Source organism: Ylistrum balloti, unplaced genomic scaffold, assembly GCF_031769215.1.
Source record: "Ylistrum balloti isolate Yb309-2 unplaced genomic scaffold, AGI_CSIRO_Ybal_v1 Utg370510, whole genome shotgun sequence".
Taxonomy (NCBI): Eukaryota; Metazoa; Mollusca; class Bivalvia; order Pectinida; family Pectinidae; genus Ylistrum; species Ylistrum balloti.
The window spans coordinates 1,559,530-1,579,828 of NW_026782329.1; the positions used below are offsets into that span (position 1 = coordinate 1,559,530).

General features: G+C 37.3%; 2 protein-coding genes across 2 annotated transcripts; both read right to left on the bottom strand.

Moving 5' to 3' along the window:
* Nucleotides 1-252: 252 nt before the first annotated feature.
* Nucleotides 253-8,653, bottom strand: LOC132555712 (arylacetamide deacetylase-like). Its single transcript, XM_060220074.1, has 5 exons — nt 8,516-8,653; nt 3,223-3,351; nt 2,266-2,389; nt 1,634-1,697; nt 253-1,042 (listed from the first exon to the last, which is right to left on the bottom strand). Exons 1-5 carry the CDS (start codon nt 8,651-8,653, stop codon nt 253-255), a joined length of 1,245 nt encoding a protein of 414 aa, XP_060076057.1.
* A 1,083-nt stretch (nt 8,654-9,736) lies between these two features.
* Nucleotides 9,737-16,503, bottom strand: LOC132555700 (neutral cholesterol ester hydrolase 1-like). The gene is made up of 5 exons (XM_060220061.1): nt 16,295-16,503; nt 15,902-16,030; nt 12,615-12,738; nt 11,810-11,873; nt 9,737-11,457 (listed from the first exon to the last, which is right to left on the bottom strand). The coding sequence occupies exons 1-5, from the start codon at nt 16,430-16,432 to the stop codon at nt 10,668-10,670; spliced, it is 1,245 nt and encodes a 414-aa protein (XP_060076044.1). The 5' UTR covers nt 16,433-16,503; the 3' UTR covers nt 9,737-10,667.
* Nucleotides 16,504-20,299: the final 3,796 nt, after the last annotated feature.

Consider the following 20,299-nt stretch of genomic DNA (forward strand, 5'->3'; position numbering starts at 1 on the left):
TTGGAAAGAAAACCATGTTTCGTCTGTTTTTATTATTTCTTTAGACTCGTAAGTTTTAATATAAATGGATTTAATCACAAGGCTATGTCATATCAAAACATTTTTACTTTATGTTATAAAAAATACATAAAATTTGATTATCTATATATGTAACAACCAACACACATTTTCAGGTAAACATACCAGGAAAGTATCCCACTACATGCCACATAAACACCACGTTCGAATCCACGCAGCACGTGAATCACGGTGTCATAATAATGTCTTTCTGAGGATGTTGACGATATCCCTAATGATTCGAGCCCCGACCTCAAGCTTCAGAGGACCATGTGAGAAGAACAGTGAGTTATGGAAGGCTTCGTGATAATGCTGAAGTATAACTTTCTGGCCGACATGTTTGAGTCTTTCTGAGTACATGATGCCGTCATCTCTGATAAAATCGTATCCACTGGTGGCAATATAGGTGAGGGGTAACCCTGGTAACATATCATCACTCGCAAACAATGGCGATACCATCGGATCAGTGATTCGGCTCTCGATCATTGAAAATAATTCTTCATTTCCAAAATCTGTTTGTGATTCTTTGTTAGTTTTTAGATTTTCGTCTCTGATGAAATGTTTTGGTAGCCATCTATTTTTATCAATAAATTTCATATAATGGGACGTCTTGAAAGCAGGAGAAGTGTGATTATTCTTCAGGAAGTCTGGGCCATATCTATAATCAAGGTTTAGGTAATTAAGAACAAAATATATAGAGTCAGGTGTGTTGATACTCTTTGCCAGGTAGGGAGCATTTTCTATAAATGACGTTGTGTTCCAGTCGGCCAGCTGTAAAACTGGAACGAGGAGAAGTTGTAATGCTAACTTATGTTTGAACTTGTACGATAATGCCGCGGCGATGTTGCCTCCAGCACTGTCTCCTCCAATCGCTATTCTCTGTGGGTGTATATTTAAGTCAGCACAGTTTTCTATGACGTACTCCACAACATCGGAACAGTCTTGTAATGGTACAGGGTATGGATATTGTGGACTTAGTCGGTAACTACAAAGAAAAAAATAGATGAGCTTAACGAAATGTTCTTCCGAATACGTAAACTAAAGCAGAAATGCGGTCCGAAATACATACACATATAAACATATATCTTGTAAAGATTCTGTTATTCTCTCCCTCGGGATCGGAGTATATTATGACGTATGTAATCAGACAATGATAAATCATTTCTTCAGATGTCCAGCATTCTTTTAGACATATAATGTTATTTCTGCATATCACATCAATAAACTCCAGATCTTGTAATTTTAAAAGTAGGTTTCTGTTTATGTATCAAGATATACAGGTAACATTCCCCTTGTACCCCTATATATGTGTAGGGACTGATATATAGGGCGATTGTCTCTGTCCTGGGACCGTTCTGAGGGTGTGGGTGGTGTTTGGTACCCGGCTTGGCGTTTCGTCTTCGCGATTGGGTAGAGTTTTTTTCGCAACACAATATAATGCACAAACCAAGTAATTAAGATCTCCGTGAGTGAAGTTTTCTTTCATGTCCCGCTGTCACATAATTATATGTACAGTGAACGTTAATCATAAGATAACTTATACAGTATCAGATATAATATGTAATGGCTGACTTACTTGACAGAGATAACTACAATTCCACTGTCCTTTGCTATTTTCCTCATCATCGGATCATATGAGTCTGAAAATTAAAGTCAGCGCTAAGCTAATATAATCACTGGAAAGTTTCCATTCGTTATCAAATGTCAACCAACCATTATCAAATTTGAAAAAAAGTATATAAAGGAGCCATGCCAAATCAGGTACCAATTAACGATATCTTGATCTTCACTTACCAACATAAACGATTCATATACTGATAAATAGCAACTTTCCGAAAAATAAACTTAACCTCCAAACATCAACAAAAACTAAGCTTTGTCACCACGTGTAAGACTACATACTCCACCCTTATATACAAACAGAGTAAGCTTTAACCTCTAGAAATAGTAAACTTTTTCAGCTTTTTATTCTCCATTCACATATCAAGAGGTAGTGAGCTTTACTGCCACGTACCTGTAGAACAGACCAAAGAGTCTTATTTGATACTGAGATCAATTTTTGTACGTGAGCAGCATTACATACTTAATCAACATTAGGAAGCATTTACATGATAAATTAACATGGAGAATGAAATGTTTGATTGACAAAATGAAGACAATTACAATACATTTTACAAAATATGAATTTTCTCCTCAGCCTTCACATACCAACAGAAAGCGTACTCCATCCTCCTCCGTGGAAGTAAACGAGTACTGCTCTCTTATCTACGCCCAATGACGTCACCGGTTCATACATCCTCACCTGAACGTCACTCATCCTGGTGTCAGTTATCTACGGAAGAAAGAGCGATATTGTCTTATTTGTAGAAAGACAAATCATCAAAAGAGCATTTATTGACACTGAACAAGTACAATTCTGTTGGAGTTACCTCCCTTATATCTACTTTTTCATTGTTCTGCATATGGGTATTTTACTTACTGCCTTTCTTTATAACAAGATGAAAATTAAAACTTTAAAATTGACTTCAATTTCAGATATCACTAAGTTGCAGTTATAAATATCAAAACTAAGGGAGGTAATTATGTCAAGTCTCTGATTTCTAATTCCCATACGTTAGTCGTAAAAGGGTTACACATTTAAATTTGTATGAAATCTAGTAATTAAAATCTAATTTAAAGTATATATCACTAAAGCTATGGCTTCTATGCGTATTTGAAATAGAGTCTCGTCAAATTTTCTTCGAGATAAAAATATAAGTATCGTTCGAAATTATGATATTGTGTAAATAATATACTATGTAAATATATTTTTATCATTTTCTGATAAACTTTCACCAATATCTCTGTTTTACTATTTGAAGTATATTACTGTGTGGCGTAAAAATGCATACGAAACTTGAAATAATAGATGAAAGAATGGTGACAAAACCGGAAAAAGGTTTGCTAATATTAATTAATTAAATGTGTTAGGGAGAACCTGGGTTAGGACTGCAGAGGTTATGGAAGCAAACTTATGGTTTACTGAAGGTGTTATGTTGATCATTTACTTCTTAAAACCTCTAAGATTTCTAATATTATATGTCTGACATTATGCTGTTTATAAATGTCAACTTGCCATGTCAGATAGATAATCAATGAGTGAAAATTGCTGATAAGGATACTTACCTGTAATTCAGGGTCGGCGCCCAGTTCCCAAGGAAACCCAGTCGTCATCAGCAGGATAAATCGGTCAGCCATCATTCTGTCCAGATCTGACAGTGGGTCGGTTACACCAAGACTTATCAACGTCCCAATCTGTTCAGAAAACTCTATAGATGATATATTAGGGTTGGGTTGTGTACTCTGTATAAATATTACATTCACAATATACAATGTAATGAGGCGAAAGTGTCACCAACCTTCACTGGTATATATCCTAAATCTCAATATATAGGTACATGTAAATTCCTGATCACTGGAAAAGGCCAAAGTAAACCCTTCTATCAAAGAGGTGGTTCTACAGACCTTAATTAGTATAGGCCAATTTCTATCATACCTTTTTAATCCAAAATACTTGAAAGGCATGAACACACTCATGTTTAAAAGTTCTGAAAAGACCACATGTCTCATAACTGTCTGGTTTTAGAGCATTCATGTGAAAACCGTATTAAGCTTAGTTAACACTTGGGCCAGATATATAGATTATATGCTTTTTACACGAGTATCTTTTGTCGATTTTAAGAAAGACTTTGTCTTCACTATACGTTACTCACTAGTAAACCAATTATGTTTTAATAGAAATGTTTACGTTTTACGGCTGCAATGAAAATTCTCTATCTTGGTTTAATCTTATTTTTCAGTTAGAAAGGGTTTTTTTTAAAAAAAAAAAAAAAAAAAAAAAAACACCATTAGACATGGTGTAACCAAAAGCTCCAATTTCAGGTGTTTAATACTTATTGATACTAATACCGCAATGTATGGTGACTTCGGCTTTCACTATGTAAGTAAACCTGTAGAACGCATGCAAGATGTTTTACAATCAGGTCTAGAAAAGGTTACCATGTGATGCAATGAAAACAGAATTATTGTGAATGTTCAGAATACGAAATACATAATTGTTGTCTCAAAACAGAAAAATTCTGGGTCTAATTCTAAACTTGACCTGAAGCTTCCATTGTTGTATACCCTGTTCTCATTAGGGAACGTGATAATACTTACTTGGCCTGACCAAGATTTACATGAAGATGTCGTCGGTAACACTGAAGACACTTACCCTTCCGAAACACCGGGTCGTACACTCCTTGTATATATTCAGTAGTCTCCATATACATATTTCTCTTGTTTATATTTTGCCCTGATGTTAACCATTTTTATTACTTACGATTCTATAGACATGTTTTTTGTGACACTGAATTAGACTAGGTGGAAAAGGAAAAAAACTTAAAGTCGCACATTTGAATTGTTGTTTATCATGGAAAAAAGGCTTGTTAACAAAGCAGTGGCAAAGATCAGAAACGTTAAGTTTGTTAAGTTGTAGAAAATTTCATCTACCCATACAGAGTAGAATCAGGTATCATAACGCCTGTGGTTTTCCTCGTTTACCGCTGTATCTTATGGTCTGGTTGCAGTGCAAATCACATGGATACATTGTGTAAAGCTTAGAAATCGGTAGCACGAGTCATTTAGGATGTGCCAATTGATAAACTTCAGATATAATTTCAGTTTTAAATGACTTCCAATTTAGAAATATTTTAGATATAAAAGAAAATGATTTATAAATGTATTCACGTGTTATTGCTAAATTGCTTGAGCCACTAAAGGCGTGATAACGATGAACTCAGAAGGTGCACTAGATTGTCTATAACCAACAATGTTGTTCGGCCAAAGCACAGACCCTCGTTTTAGCCAAAACATTTTTACATGTGTTGCACAGGATAGGAATACTCTACAGAATCAGGTAAATGATATTCAAAAGTCAAATTCTTTTAGAAAAATAAACTTGTTTAATACTTTTGGAATTCTTAGGTTCTCAAATTTGAGCTCGTGCTATATTAGCGTATATCATGGTAATATTAACATTCTGCTATATCAGCAAAGACGCATACACGTCATCCCTTACTTTGAAGAACCAAAATAACAAATATATATTTGTTGCTGTACATGATAATTATAAGTTCTACTGACTGTAGAATATGGATTATTTCAAATGTCTTTTAAAATTAGCTATTAGATTATGATTGTGATATCCCATGTCTTACTAACAGTGTAGGGATTTACCTGTCCTTAAGGACCATGTGGTAGATAAACTTGAATATTCATCATCATATTAAGATGAAACCTTCATCTGACGTAGAGAGGATAGCCTCATCAAAAAAGAAATAAAGCCAGCGTCAGTAAACAAATAACTCATACACCAGTATCAACACACCATGACAAAATATATCCCAAACAGCGTCGACACACGAAGGATGAATGATACACCAACATACCATGACAAAATATACCCCAAATAGCGTCGACACACGAAGGATGAATGATACACCAACACACCATGACAAAATATACCCCAAACAGCGTCGACACACGAAGGATGAATGATACACCAACACACCATGACAAAATATACCCCAAACAGCGTCGACACACGAAGGATGAATGATACACCAACACACCATGACAAAATATACCCCAAACAGCGTCGACACACGAAGGATGAATGATACACCAACACACCATGACAAAATATATCCCAAACAGCACCGACACACGAAGGATGAATGATACACCAACACACCATGACAAAATATACCCCAAATAGCGTCGACACACGAAGGATGAATGATACACCAACACACCATGACAAAATATACCCCAAATAGCGTCGACACACGAAGGATGAATGATACACCAACACACCATGACAAAATATACCCCAAATAGCGTCGACACACGAAGGATGAATGATACACCAACACACCATGACAAAATATACCCCAAATAGCGTCGACACACGAAGGATGAATGATACACCAACACACCATGACAAAATATACCCCAAACAGCGTCGGCACACGAAGGATGAATGATACACCAACACACCATGACAAAATATACCCCAAACAGCGTCGACACACCATGACAAAATATACCCCAAACAGCGTCGACACACGAAGGATGAATGATACACCAACACACCATGACAAAATATATCCCAAACAGCGTCGGCACGCGAAGGATGAATGATACACCAACACACCATGACAAAATATACCCCAAACAGCGTCAACACACGAAGGATGAATGATACACCAACACACCATGACAAAATATACCCCAAACAGCGTCGACACACGAAGGATGAATGATACACCAACACACCATGACAAAATATACCCCAAACAGCGTCGACACACCATGACAAAATATACCCCAAACAGCGTCGACACACGAAGGATGAATGATACACCAACACACCATGACAAAATATACCCCAAACAGCGTCGACACACGAAGGATGAATGATACACCAACACACCATGACAAAATATACCCCAAACAGCGTCGACACACCATGACAAAATATACCCCAAACAGCGTCGACACACGAAGGATGAATGATACACCAACACACCATGACAAAATATACCCCAAACAGCGTCGACACACCATGACAAAATATACCCCAAACAGCGTCGACACACGAAGGATGAATGATACACCAACACACCATGACAAAATATACCCCAAACAGCGTCGACACACGAAGGATGAATGATACACCAACACACCATGACAAAATATACCCCAAACAGCGTCGGCACACGAAGGATTAATGATACACCAACACACCATGACAAAATATACCCCAAACAGCGCCGACACACGAAGGATGAATGATACACCAACACACCATGACAAAATATACCCCAAACAGCGCCGACACACGAAGGATGAATGATACACCAACACACCATGACAAAATATACCCCAAACAGCGTCGACACACCATGACAAAATATACCCCAAACAGCGCCGACACACGAAGGATGAATGATACACCAACACACCATGACAAAATATACCCCAAACAGCGTCGACACACCATGACAAAATATACCCCAAACAGCGTCGACACACGAAGGATGAATGATACACCAACACACCATGACAAAATATATCCCAAACAGCGTCGGCACGCGAAGGATGAATGATATACCAACACACCATGACAAAATATACCCCAAACAGCGTCAACACACGAAGGATGAATGATACACCAACACACCATGACAAAATATACCCCAAACAGCGTCGACACACGAAGGATGAATGATACACCAACACACCATGACAAAATATACCCCAAACAGCGTCGACACAAGAAGGATGAATGATACACCAACACACCATGACAAAATATATCCCAAACAGCGTCGGCACACGAAGGATGAATGATACACCAACACACCATGACAAAATATACCCCAAACAGCGTCGACACACGAAGGATGAATAATACACCAACACACCATGACAAAATATACCCCAAACAGCGTCGACACACCATGACAAAATATACCCCAAACAGTGCCGACACAGGAAGAATGAATGATACACCAACACACCATGACAAAATATACCCCAAACAGCGTCGATACACCATGACAAAATATACCCCAAACAGCGTCGACACACGAAGGATGAATGATACACCAGCTCCAAACATAGTGACAAAATTTGTCCGAGCGCCAACGTACAATGACAAAATGCACACAGTAACACGATAAACATAAGCTCCAGCTGGGTGATACATATCTCATTGTCAATACAACATTAAACGGCTCCACTCTGGGATTCAAACGCAAACATCTCCAACACTGCTCAAAATAATACAGAACAGCATATATAGCACTTGTCTGAACTATTATGGAATATGGAAGAATTATCCGGGACCTCTTCACAACCGAAGTGACAGCAAACTTAGAAAGCGTACGAAGACGAGGTGCAAGATTCATACTAAAAGACTACAAATCTAGAGAGGAAGGAAGCATGATTGAGCTTTTACAGGAACTAAACATTCTTACACCCTAGATAAGAAAACTACACCAACGTCTTATATTCTATACAATTGTAGAAGGGCAGTTACCAGCAATACCACCTGAACAGTTGATTACAATAAACAGAAACGTAGCATCAAGGCAAAACCACAAGATCAGTAAATAACAAAACTAAATCAATAATTATTCCAATTAGCAAAACCGAACAATTCAGCCATTGACCGGAACCATCTGGAAGGACAGTACAGTCTCAAACATTAAGGTTGAGTCTTTCAAACTCGCCCAGGTGAGGCACCACAACTAGAGCGTTCTCTCTCTCCGTCATTGTTTAGCCCAGCTGGAATCTATGACGTACAAATACAGATACAGACATCCAAGACGGGAAATAGTCAAAATATTACGATAATAATATCACAGGTTACCGTGTATCCGTATGTCTTCATACAGGCGTCGATCACCTTGACCGTGAATTGTTCAGGAATCGGTTCAGGTATTTTACCGTCCATATAGCTGTACAGACACCATGACAACAGAACTCCAATTACGGTAAAACGGATCATCATTACAAATTATAGTGGAGGCGCTCGACGTACTCGGGTAGCTGACCACTGACTAACTGACCATTTGTCAGGTCATGAGTACAAAGATAAGATTGTGGACACACAAACGTATAAGAAATATCTAGGTTAAAGATTAATTAACGTTACACAATATATAGACCGGTGTCTTTAGTGAAATAAACATATGAAGCAGTTGTTCAGGTTAAAATGTTCAAAAGTTTGAATATTGAAGACACACTGACTATTCTGAAGCCAAACTGAATAAATATAGAGAAAAATAACGATGAGACTTCATCGTTAAAATGTACTACAAAAAGTATTATAAGTTAAAGAAATGTTGAAAATTGAAACTTTGCATGTCAAGAAATATCTGTTTTATCATGAAAACCTCATTGTGTCCAGTTTGACCGATAAACTACCCATCTCAATCATGTTTGGGCTGGCAAGCAGTGTCCGTTATCTGTGTCGAGTGTGTTGTCAGTACTTACTCGGACCTAGGTCAGTTTAGATTACAAATATTATTATCTATGATAGCGATAGAATGTTGGAAAATGTTATTTCTGTTGCTGTAACAATCTAGGAACATTTTATTATATGTTACACAATATGTATCAGAGAAAACACGTTAAACGAATTTTTCACAAAGTATAATTAGACTTTCTTATGACGTCATATTCAATGGAAACGTACACATTCATGATACGTCTCATAGATAATGACCATGGGATAGATCAAACCAAGACAAACATGGCCCACTCTGATCACTCAGAGTTACTTCCCTTTGGTTACTCTCTAAGTTGGTATAACGATGAACGTGACAGCCTAGGGGAGAATGAGTAAAAAAGTATTGTAGCAGAACAAGCATCAGACGAAATCAGCTACGAGGTTATTTCAACGATCAAACAGACGAAACAATACATATTATATTAATGATAACTTCTCATTTATTTCATTAAAATCACGTTTCTCTAACATACAATGACCAAACTTACAATAAATACATACACAAAGTCCATCGTATACACACAATGACTGAATTATGAAATTTAAATTTCAAAATTAAGTAATGTTTCATTCCAATTTTCTACATAGTTATTTACTTAAAGATAACAAATATATCAATTTAATAATAATCATTATTACGATATAATCTTTCTGGAGTAAATTTTAATGCCGGTTAAGTCAGTCACGCGAAACATTTATTATGCTGTGGAAGCCTGATACAAAACAAACTGGTGATAATAATCCCTTTCAAATAGTGTACTAAACACACATAATAGAATGTTTTATGTAAATGGCTAATTTATTGCTAAACAATGTTCTCAGTCAATTTATTGCTCTTAACAACACGTCGAATTAAGCATTAGCATCTAGGAAATTTATTAAACATCATGAAGATTCAGGAATGAAAGCGCTAATGCTTAATTCTACATGTTGTTTTAAGTTATTCTTATATATATATATATACTACTTCGAGTGTTTGAAAGCTTTGTGTAATTCTAATACAACTTTATAGTAACATACACTATATCATAACACTAAAACAAACAGCGGCCTACATCTTCTTCATCCTTCTTGGACTTGTCAGTTTAATGCTAGAGAAAGTGTGAAAATCTAAGAGTTGATTTCGGAAAAGCCAAACTGACTGACGGAAATTCTAAATCAAAGATGAAGAGATATACAACTTATGTATATACATCTGTATAACACCATAGATGTGTCTATAACAGCCTAAAACACTGCCATTTATTTATTATTCAAGTTTTCGCATTTTGTATCTCATAGCTGAAAGTCGACTTCTAGGTTTCGAATTTAGGCCAACACTGCAAATCCTAGTAGGACGAAACAGTCGCGTTGTTCAGTTTAATTCATTATTTAACTCTACTATATCTGATTCTAGTTTTGTAAGGTAAAATGCTATTTGCTCGTGTGTATATTTTTCCTGATCAGATTTTTCCATCAGCGAAAAACAGAGAACCTCTCAAACATTGCAGCATCTCGTTAGTGTACAGCTTCAATGTAAAGCACTTCGTAGAGTTCTGACAATATCCTGTACGATCCTGACTCCAACCTCCAACTTAAGGGGTCCGTGAGGGAAAAACAGAGATGTGTGAAACGCTTCCTCGTAATGTTTTAGAATCACTTTCTGTCCAACCTGTTTCAATCTTTCAGAGAACATAATCCCATCATCCCTTACTATGTCGTAACCGGAAGTAACTATGTATGTCATTGGCAAGTCCTCTAACATGTCGTCATCTGCCAGTAACGGTGACATCATTGGATCGGTGATATGACTCTCCATCAGAGAAAATAGTTCTTCATTTCCAAATTCCGTTTGCAAATCTATGTTCTCTCTGAGATGCTCGTCTCTCACATACCGCTTCGGGAGCCACAGGTTTTGATCAAGAATTTCTGTAAAATGTGATCGCTTAAATTCCTTAGACGTGTGATTGTTGTTTAAAAAGTGTTCTCCATATTTAAAATCAATATTTAAATAATTTAACAAAAGAAATATACGCCTTCTACTGTTGGCGCTTTGAGAGAGGTAAATGGAATTTTCAATAAATGATGTAGTGTTCCAGTTAGCCATTTGTAACACTGGAACAATAAGCAACTGCAGGGCAAGTTTTTTCTTTAAGCGGAGTGATATCGCTGCGGCCATGTTTCCACCTGCATTATCTCCACCGATGGCAATCTTCCGCGGATTAATATTCAAAGTAACACTATTTTCGATGACGTATTCCACAACATCCAAACAGTCATTTAAGGGAACCGGAAATGGGTACTGTGGACTTAATCTGTAACTGATATGTAAAGTAACATAAATATTAATGTACATCATGAGGATTCCTGTAAGTCACAAAATATTGCATTGATCTCAACATTAATAGTTTTACCCAGCACGTGGTTTTTTTATTTGCTAGTTACCGTTAAATATTCTATTTTTAAGACAATAAACAACAGCGAAGACGATGCGGATATAATGTAAAGGTTTGATGGTGTTATAGATATAATCTATGTGTTATGAGAACAAAACTGTTGTCGCGAGATTTCCTTATACTTTCATAGCATGTTTGTGTACACTTGGATCGCTTTTACACGACTACATCCGAGTAGTATCTAGAACGGTTGACCAGATATCATTTTTATACTGACTTGACAGAGATGATGACAACACCACTATCCTTCGCTATTCTTCTCATCAGCGGGTCGTATGAATCTACAAATAAGTTACATACAATATCAATGCATTGTACGCGGTGTACACATGTCCTGTCTTATACATCAATGTGAAGCATTCCACGGTAAGTAATGTACACACGTATGATGTTATATTTTGGTGTTCATAAAAGGGACCACAACAACCTATTCGAACGGACGCCAACGGGTCTCATTTATTTATTTATTATAACGGATTTTACGTCCACTATTACGACTTTTCGGTCTTACAGCGGACGAGTAAGGGTTTCATTTGCTGCCCTCCTTTATAACAATACCTTCTTTCCAGGCATGCGCATTTAACATCTGTACAAGGGAGGATATATTTACAAAGCCAGACGTCAGGAACCATGTTATTACTATTTAGTTACATATAGGTCAGGATTTACATAATGATATTTCTGTTCAATAAAGTCTGCGCCATCATTTAAGTTTGTAAAGGAAAAGTTAAAAAAAGAAATTATTAATTAGTCTCTGTGACAGGAAACATCACAAAAAAATTATTGTTTGTGGTTTTTCCAAAGCTTTTTATAAAATCAAATTAGTTGTTTGTTTCTCGATAACAGTATGTTAATCAAATTTCTGAATTCTGCAGAACGTTTCTCGGAATCCAAATGGCCGATACAATCTGTTAACTTCCTATACCTTTACTTCCATATTGCTTAACTTTCTTGCGTTAGAAATCTTTGATACCGTGAGCTGTGCATGCATTTAGGAGTCAACATGATATCTGTACACCTACCAACAGAGAGCAAGCTCCACCCACCGCCATGGAGATAGACGAGAACTGGCCTCCGTTTATGCTGTAGTGACGTCACGGGTTGGTACATGCGTACATGAATACTTTTCATGGTGGTATCTGTAATCTTATTTAAAACATTAATTCCAAACATACAGACTTTAATGATAATGATACAATACACTTAAATGAAGTAAAAATTATTGTAACGTCTCTGACACAACAGTTAATGAAACTGAGAGGACTTTTCGACTAACTTTAATCTTGTGTAAATCAAGTTACTCAGAGGAGATATCGAAGCGACACATCTATCTATCTTTTTTTATTTTGTCATTATATATTCAACGTATCTTTGTCCGTTTGCATCCATTACCTGTAGCCTGAAATCACAGTCTCACACCCCTTACCTGTAGCCTGAAATCATAGTCTCACACCCCTTACCTGTAGCCTGAAATCATAGTCTCACACCCCTTACCTGTAGCCTGAAATCATAGTCTCACACCCCTTACCTGTAGCCTGAAATCTTAGTATCACACCCCTTACCTGTAGCCTGAAATCATAGTCTCACACCCCTTACCTGTAGCCTGAAATCACAGTCTCACACCCCTTACCTGTAGCCTGAAATCATAGTCTCACACCCCTTACCTGTAGCCTGAAATCACAGTCTCACACCCCTTACCTGTAGCCTGAAATCATAGTCTCACACCCCTTACCTGTAGCCTGAAATCATAGTCTCACACCCCTTACCTGTAGCCTGAAATCAAGTCTCACACCCCTTACCAGAAGCCTGAAAACATAGTCTCACACCCCTAACCTGTAGCCTGAAATCATAGTCTCACACCCCTTACCTGTAGCCTGAAATCATAGTCTCACACCCCTTACCTGTAGCCTGAAATCATAGTCTCACACCCCTTACCTGTAGCCTGAAATCATAGTCTCACACCCCTTACCTGTAGCCTGAAATCATAGTCTCACACCCCTTACCTGTAGCCTGAAATCATAGTCTCACACCCCTTACCTGTAGCCTGAAATCATAGTCTCACACCCCTTACCTGTAGCCTGAAATCATAGTCTCACACCCCTTACCTGTAGCCTGAAATCATAGTCTCACACCCCTTACCTGTAGCCTGAAATCATAGTCTCACACCCCTTACCTGTAGCCTGAAATCATAGTCTCACACCCCTTACCTGTAGCCTGAAATCATAGTCTCACACCCCTTACCTGTAGCCTGAAATCATAGTCTCACACACCTTACCTGTAGCCTGAAATCATAGTCTCACACCCCTTACCTGTAGCCTGAAATCATAGTCTCACACCCCTTACCTGTAGCCTGAAATCATAGTCTCACACCCCTTACCTGTAGCCTGAAATCATAGTCTCACACACTTTACCTGCAACCTGACTGAAATCATAGTCTCACACCCCTTACCTGTAGCCTGAAATCATAGTGTTACACCCCTTACCTGTAGCCTGAAATCATAGTCTCACACCCCTTACCTGTAGCCTGAAATCATAGTCTCACACCCCTTACCTGTAGCCTGAAATCACAGTCTCACACCCCTTACCTGTAGCCTGAAATCATAGTCTCACACCCCCCCTTACCTGTAGCCTGAAATCATAGTCTCACACCCCTTACCTGTAGCCTGAAATCATAGTCTCACACCCCTTACCTGTAGCCTGAAATCATAGTCTCACACCCCTTACCTGTAGCCTGAAATCATAGTCTCACACCCCTTACCTGTAGCCTGAAATCATAGTCTCACACCCCTTACCTGTAGCCTGAAATCATAGTCTCACACCCCTTACCTGTAGCCTGAAATCATAGTCTCACACCCCTTACCTGTAGCCTGAAATCATAGTCTCACACCCCTTACCTGTAGCCTGAAATCATAGTCTCACACACTTTACCTGTAACCTGACTGAAATCATAGTCTCACACCCCTTACCTGTAGCCTGAAATCATAGTCTCACACCCCTTACCTGTAGCCTGAAATCATAGTCTCACACCCCTTACCTGTAGCCTGAAATCATAGTCTCACACCCCTTACCTGTAGCCTGAAATCATAGTCTCACACCCCTTACCTGTAGCCTGAAATCATAGTCTCACACCCCTTACCTGTAGCCTGAAATCATAGTCTCACACCCCTTACCTGTAGCCTGAAATCATAGTCTCACACCCCTTACCTGTAGCCTGAAATCATAGTCTCACACCCCTTACCTGTAGCCTGAAATCATAGTCTCACACCCCTTACCTGTAGCCTGAAATCATAGTCTCACACACTTTACCTGCAACCTGACTGAAATCATAGTCTCACACCCCTTACCTGTAGCCTGAAATCATAGTCTCACACCCCTTACCTGTAGCCTGAAATCATAGTCTCACACCCCTTACCTGTAGCCTGAAATCTTAGTATCACACCCCTTACATGTAGCCTGAAATCATAGTCTCACACACTTTACCTGTAACCTGACTGAAATCATAGTCTCACACCCCTTACCGGTAGCCTGAAATCATAGTCTCACACACCTGTAGCCTGAAACCATAGTCTCACACCCCTTACCTGTAGCCTGAAATCATAGTCTCACACACCTTACCTGTAGCCTGAAATCATAGTCTCACACCCTTACCTGTAGCCTGACATAGTCTCACAAATCATAGTCTCACACCTTACCTGTAGCCTGAAATCATAGTCTCACACCCCTTACCTGTAGCCTGAAATCATAGTCTCACACCCCTTACCTGTAGCCTGAAATCATAGTCTCACACCCCTTACCTGTAGCCTGAACTCATAGAGTCACACCCCCTTACCTGTAGCCTGAAATCATAGTCTCACACCCCTTACCTGTAGCCTGAAATCATAGTCTCACACCCCTTACCTGTAGCCTGAAATCATAGTCTCACACCCCTTACCTGTAGCCTGAAATCATAGTCTCACACCCCTTACCTGTAGCCTGAAATCATAGTCTCACACCCCTTACCTGTAGCCTGAAATCATAGTCTCACACCCCTTACCTGTAGCCTGAAATCATAGTCTCACACCCCTTACCTGTAGCCTGAAATCATAGTCTCACACCCCTTACCTGTAGCCTGAAATCATAGTCTCACACCCCTTACCTGTAGCCTGAAATCATAGTCTCACACACTTTACCTGCAACCTGACTGAAATCATAGTCTCACACACTTTACCTATAGCCTGAAATCATAGTCTCACACCCCTTACCTATAGCCTGAAATCATAGTTTCACACACTTTACCTATAGCCTGAAATCATAGGCTGGCACTCTTTACCTGTAGTCTAGAATCGTAGCCTCGCACCCAGGGAAATCCTGTGGTCATTAGGAGAATGAACCGATCACAGAGTTTTCTATCAAAGTCAGAGAATGGCGTTGTCAAACCGAGACTGACCAAAATGTTCAACTGTAAGTAGAGAATGTAAATCTATGACATTATGCGTATTTCCGTAGGTCTATCAATATATTGCAGAGTACAAAGGGATCAATCTATACTGAAAAATGTTAGTCTTTTCTCATGTTGTTGCACTATTACAAAATGTTCTGTGTGTCTTTGTACATCTACGGAGACAAGCATTCAAGAACAAGATATATAAATATGCTGTTTAGTAAAATGTACGTGTTGTCAATTCGAGAAGTGTTTAGGGCTATGTTGATAGAAAGGACTCACCGTATGGCCATACATCTTTATACAGAAATCCATGACCTTGACCTTGAACTGTTCGGGTATTGGTTCAGGAACCTTGCCGTCCATGTAGCTATATATAAGCATGGCCAGAAGAACTCCAAATATAGTCATGCGAATCATGATGAATCCAGATAAAACTGTCACATTAACTGAGTATACGTATCTCTGTCATATATGCACGTGTTATTCATTGTTGACTTTAAAAAAGGTCAAATTCCAGCCACGCAGGAGGTCCAGTCACAGCAACACATCATAAACACATGTTATCACTGTCAGCATGTTTTGTTGGACTATAAACCTCAAAACGGAAATTCGCTTGACATACTCATGCTGAAGGGAGCTCATCAGGGGCTATCATTTATCAACACTCTGAGTATAGATATAGATTTACAGCTGTGTACGATAGGCGGTATTAATACCCCCGTATGTGGCCCCATGTATATTTGTACTTCGGTCTGACTATTTGAGTACCACTCGTCATTAAGGATTATTTATCTTCTATAAGAAGCTGGCTATTTACCTTAAGTATGGAGATACGTATGTGCTTGATGTACTCTGGGACATAGCCTGATATGATAAAGCGAATCTTTATACAGTATAACTTACATTGAAATGCCTCATAAATGAAAGTTCATATGTGAATTCTTAATATAGAAATGTAGTACTTTTTACAAGGTAGTCTAGTGTTTCGAGGTGAATAACTAAAAAGGGTTGACTTCACTAAAAATAAGAGATTGTCTAAAAATGTTCCGACTTTTTCAACTAAACAGCAGATATCGTCGAAAACAAACCCAACTTTATCGTCTAAAAAAGCAGGGATTTTTAGAAAATATTTCGACTTTATTAACTGAACAGCAAGGATTGTCACCTCCCAATTAAGTGAGAAAGGCTGGAGGTAAAGGTAACAATTTACAGGCTCTTTATCTCCCTTTCTGACATATTGATTCTGCTGTCATTCCTACTACATAACAACCCAAGTTTCATTACACTACTATTAGGGTTAGTATGACTACTAAAGCATTAGTCCTGATCTCGTCCAGAATGCGTCGTTAATAAGATATAGAACAAAGGACTTAATCAGATGTGATCGACAAAGCTCCACGAATGGTGTGACGGCAGAAGACTTCGGTATACTACAAATGTCACTCATTATCTCTTTCTATAAAACAGCATAAGAGAATATATTTGTATTGTGAATCAAACGGACCTTAAATACACCGACGAAAGATAATGTTACAAATTAAAACGAGAGGAAATGTTCCATGGTAATCTTTCAGGATATTTGCATTTTTTGTTTAAGTTCTGATGACTTAATGTCCTTAGTCGTCCAGTTTAACAAGAGATAATAACCATTATGAATGGAAAATTCTTACCGCCTGATTTTCCTGTGGGTGCCTTGAAAGTGAGTATTTACATACAATGGTTTAAACGCCTTCATTCCTATTTAATCGAAGAAAATTACTAAATCCAGTCCTATAAAATACGAGAAAACATATTTCTCCACTCAGAAGTTCAATGAGTCGTTGGGTCTTCCTCTTTTGCCATATTTTTGATGTTATTGGTTTTAATTCTTAGTCTGATATGCACTGCCAATAACACTTCCATACAAAAAAAATGTTACGAAAGTCCTAATTAGTTATTGAACTGCCACTAACAGCAAACTACGATAACAAAATCTAAATGCAAGCTGTTGATTACTATATTAAACCCACAATGTCTTCTTCGAACGATAGACCAAGAGAAATCGTTAGTACGACTTTTGGGGATTAGATTTATAGAACGAAAATGTAAACTAGACAATAAATCTTGTATTCTGGGTACTTATGTAGGTATATTTGCTTTTAACACAAGTTTTTTTTTTTGTTTTACGATTAAATTTGACTGCCCGATACAAACTTGATAATCAACTTCGAAAAATAGTTAATCGTGAATTTTGAAATGTTCTGGTATGATTGGATAAGGAATTAGTTGATCTGTAGAACTCTTCAACATACAAGTAACACGTGATTTTGTTATGTAAGAATGATAATGTTTCTATTTTTAGTTAACTTGCAATACGGGGATTGTCGATACTAAGAAGGAGGACAGATACTCAAAATATAACACAAAATCATTAATCCAACTCAAAATCCACTGACCACCAACGAATGTCAACCACAGGTAGGGAGAAGGGAAGCTAAAAAGACAAAACAGGTAAGTAAGTCATCGCGTGCAGTCTCTATAGATTAGAAATACAAAACATAATTTTATTCAAACAATGAATTAGTTTTAGCTACAGAGAATAAAATTGTGTTGTATGTGTCGATAGAAACACTATATCTAATTATTCACTTTAGTTTTTTTTTATGTTATTAAGAATTAACAAACATACTGGAGTGTCCTTTAAGTAAACAGCGAATCTTTATAATTTAATCACAAATTGCCATATTTTTGACATTTTAAATAATTTTTCTTCTTTGATGATATCTCCCAACGCGACATTAACGTTTACAACGTGACGTCGAATTTTCATATGTCATGCGTTGACCTTAAAACATCAGCCAATGAAAATGTTTGTTTCATAAAAGGATTAAATGATTAATTGATATCGCATCAATACCGATTTCAGTGTATCTACTAGTTCTAGATTTACATTAAACAAGTTACATTATAACATCATATATTTTATATAATAGAAATAGTTTATGCATATTTTTTATTTTATGTTGAGTTCATATCTAATTCACTTGTCGTATCGACACAGCTTTCCATACCTAGATTTACCTTTCACTTTACCAGCATTTCCAGTATTGTTTATTTCTCGTCAACTCAGCCGAGAATTTTCGGTCGATCAGCTGAGATTATTTAAATGATTTTCAATAATTTTAAGAATTGTTTTATGTAGAATTAAAGTAAATAAACCTGATACACTTGTCTCGATGTTACTTGATCTGTATGGAGGTATATGTAGATACAATGTATAGACCGCAGTAGTTTGCTCGAGGTAATCATACCAAGACAAGGTAATCTGTAATGTACACATAACTTGAACAAACTCGTCCTAAATATCAATATACAGATGTATTAGTATTTAAGGTGTATGTATTAACTCTACCGTGTCTGTCTGTCTGTCTGTCTGTCTGTCTTCATATTGATTTAACTTTTGGTCCTCAACACCTACCTAGACGATCTCGTTTCTTATCTGGCCTTGAACTCAACATGTAGATATACCTTACATTGTAATAACACAATAGCCATGCCGGCCCGACATAATGCTGACCTTCCTTTCTGTGAAACACCGCATGTCCATATCGCTGCACCTACTGACCTTAATATATAAAATCAAAGTACTGAAAGTACTGAGAGGCTAAACGTATTGAAAAATGTTCACAAATAACCGCTAAGCTATATTACTTTCCCCATACTCCTACACTTTAGAATGCAAAAATTACTAAAATAAGAGAACCAAAGGCTATTTTTCTTAATTTTAAGCGATTTTATATCTTCTTTAATTCTTATTTCAAATTTGATGAAAATAATGTGAATAAATCAAAATAGGTAAAAATAAATAACAAAATACACACAACCATATATTTATCGCCAACAAGCCAAATGATAAATAGCTCTATGATGAAGTTGACTAAATAAAACTTTAAAATACCCAAGATGTTGCAATTACCATCCTATCAATATGAGGATTTAAACAAATCGAAAGGACTTTATACCTACTTCTTTATTTTGAATGTATTGCAAAGTAATAGGCCTTACTTATTATAATCATATTTGTAGTAGAGGAAAGTAGATAAGGTATACACAGCTTTTCAGATAGATAAAAGTGTAAGTAATTACATTAAATTATTTACATGCCTATCTTCCTTGAAGTATCATGGTTAGACTTTTCTTCCAGTAATTATGTCTATAAAGGCATAGTTCTATGAGATTAAACCAGACCTTACATATATATACAAAATTTACAATATTTTCACTATAGCTACTACTATTTCTGAT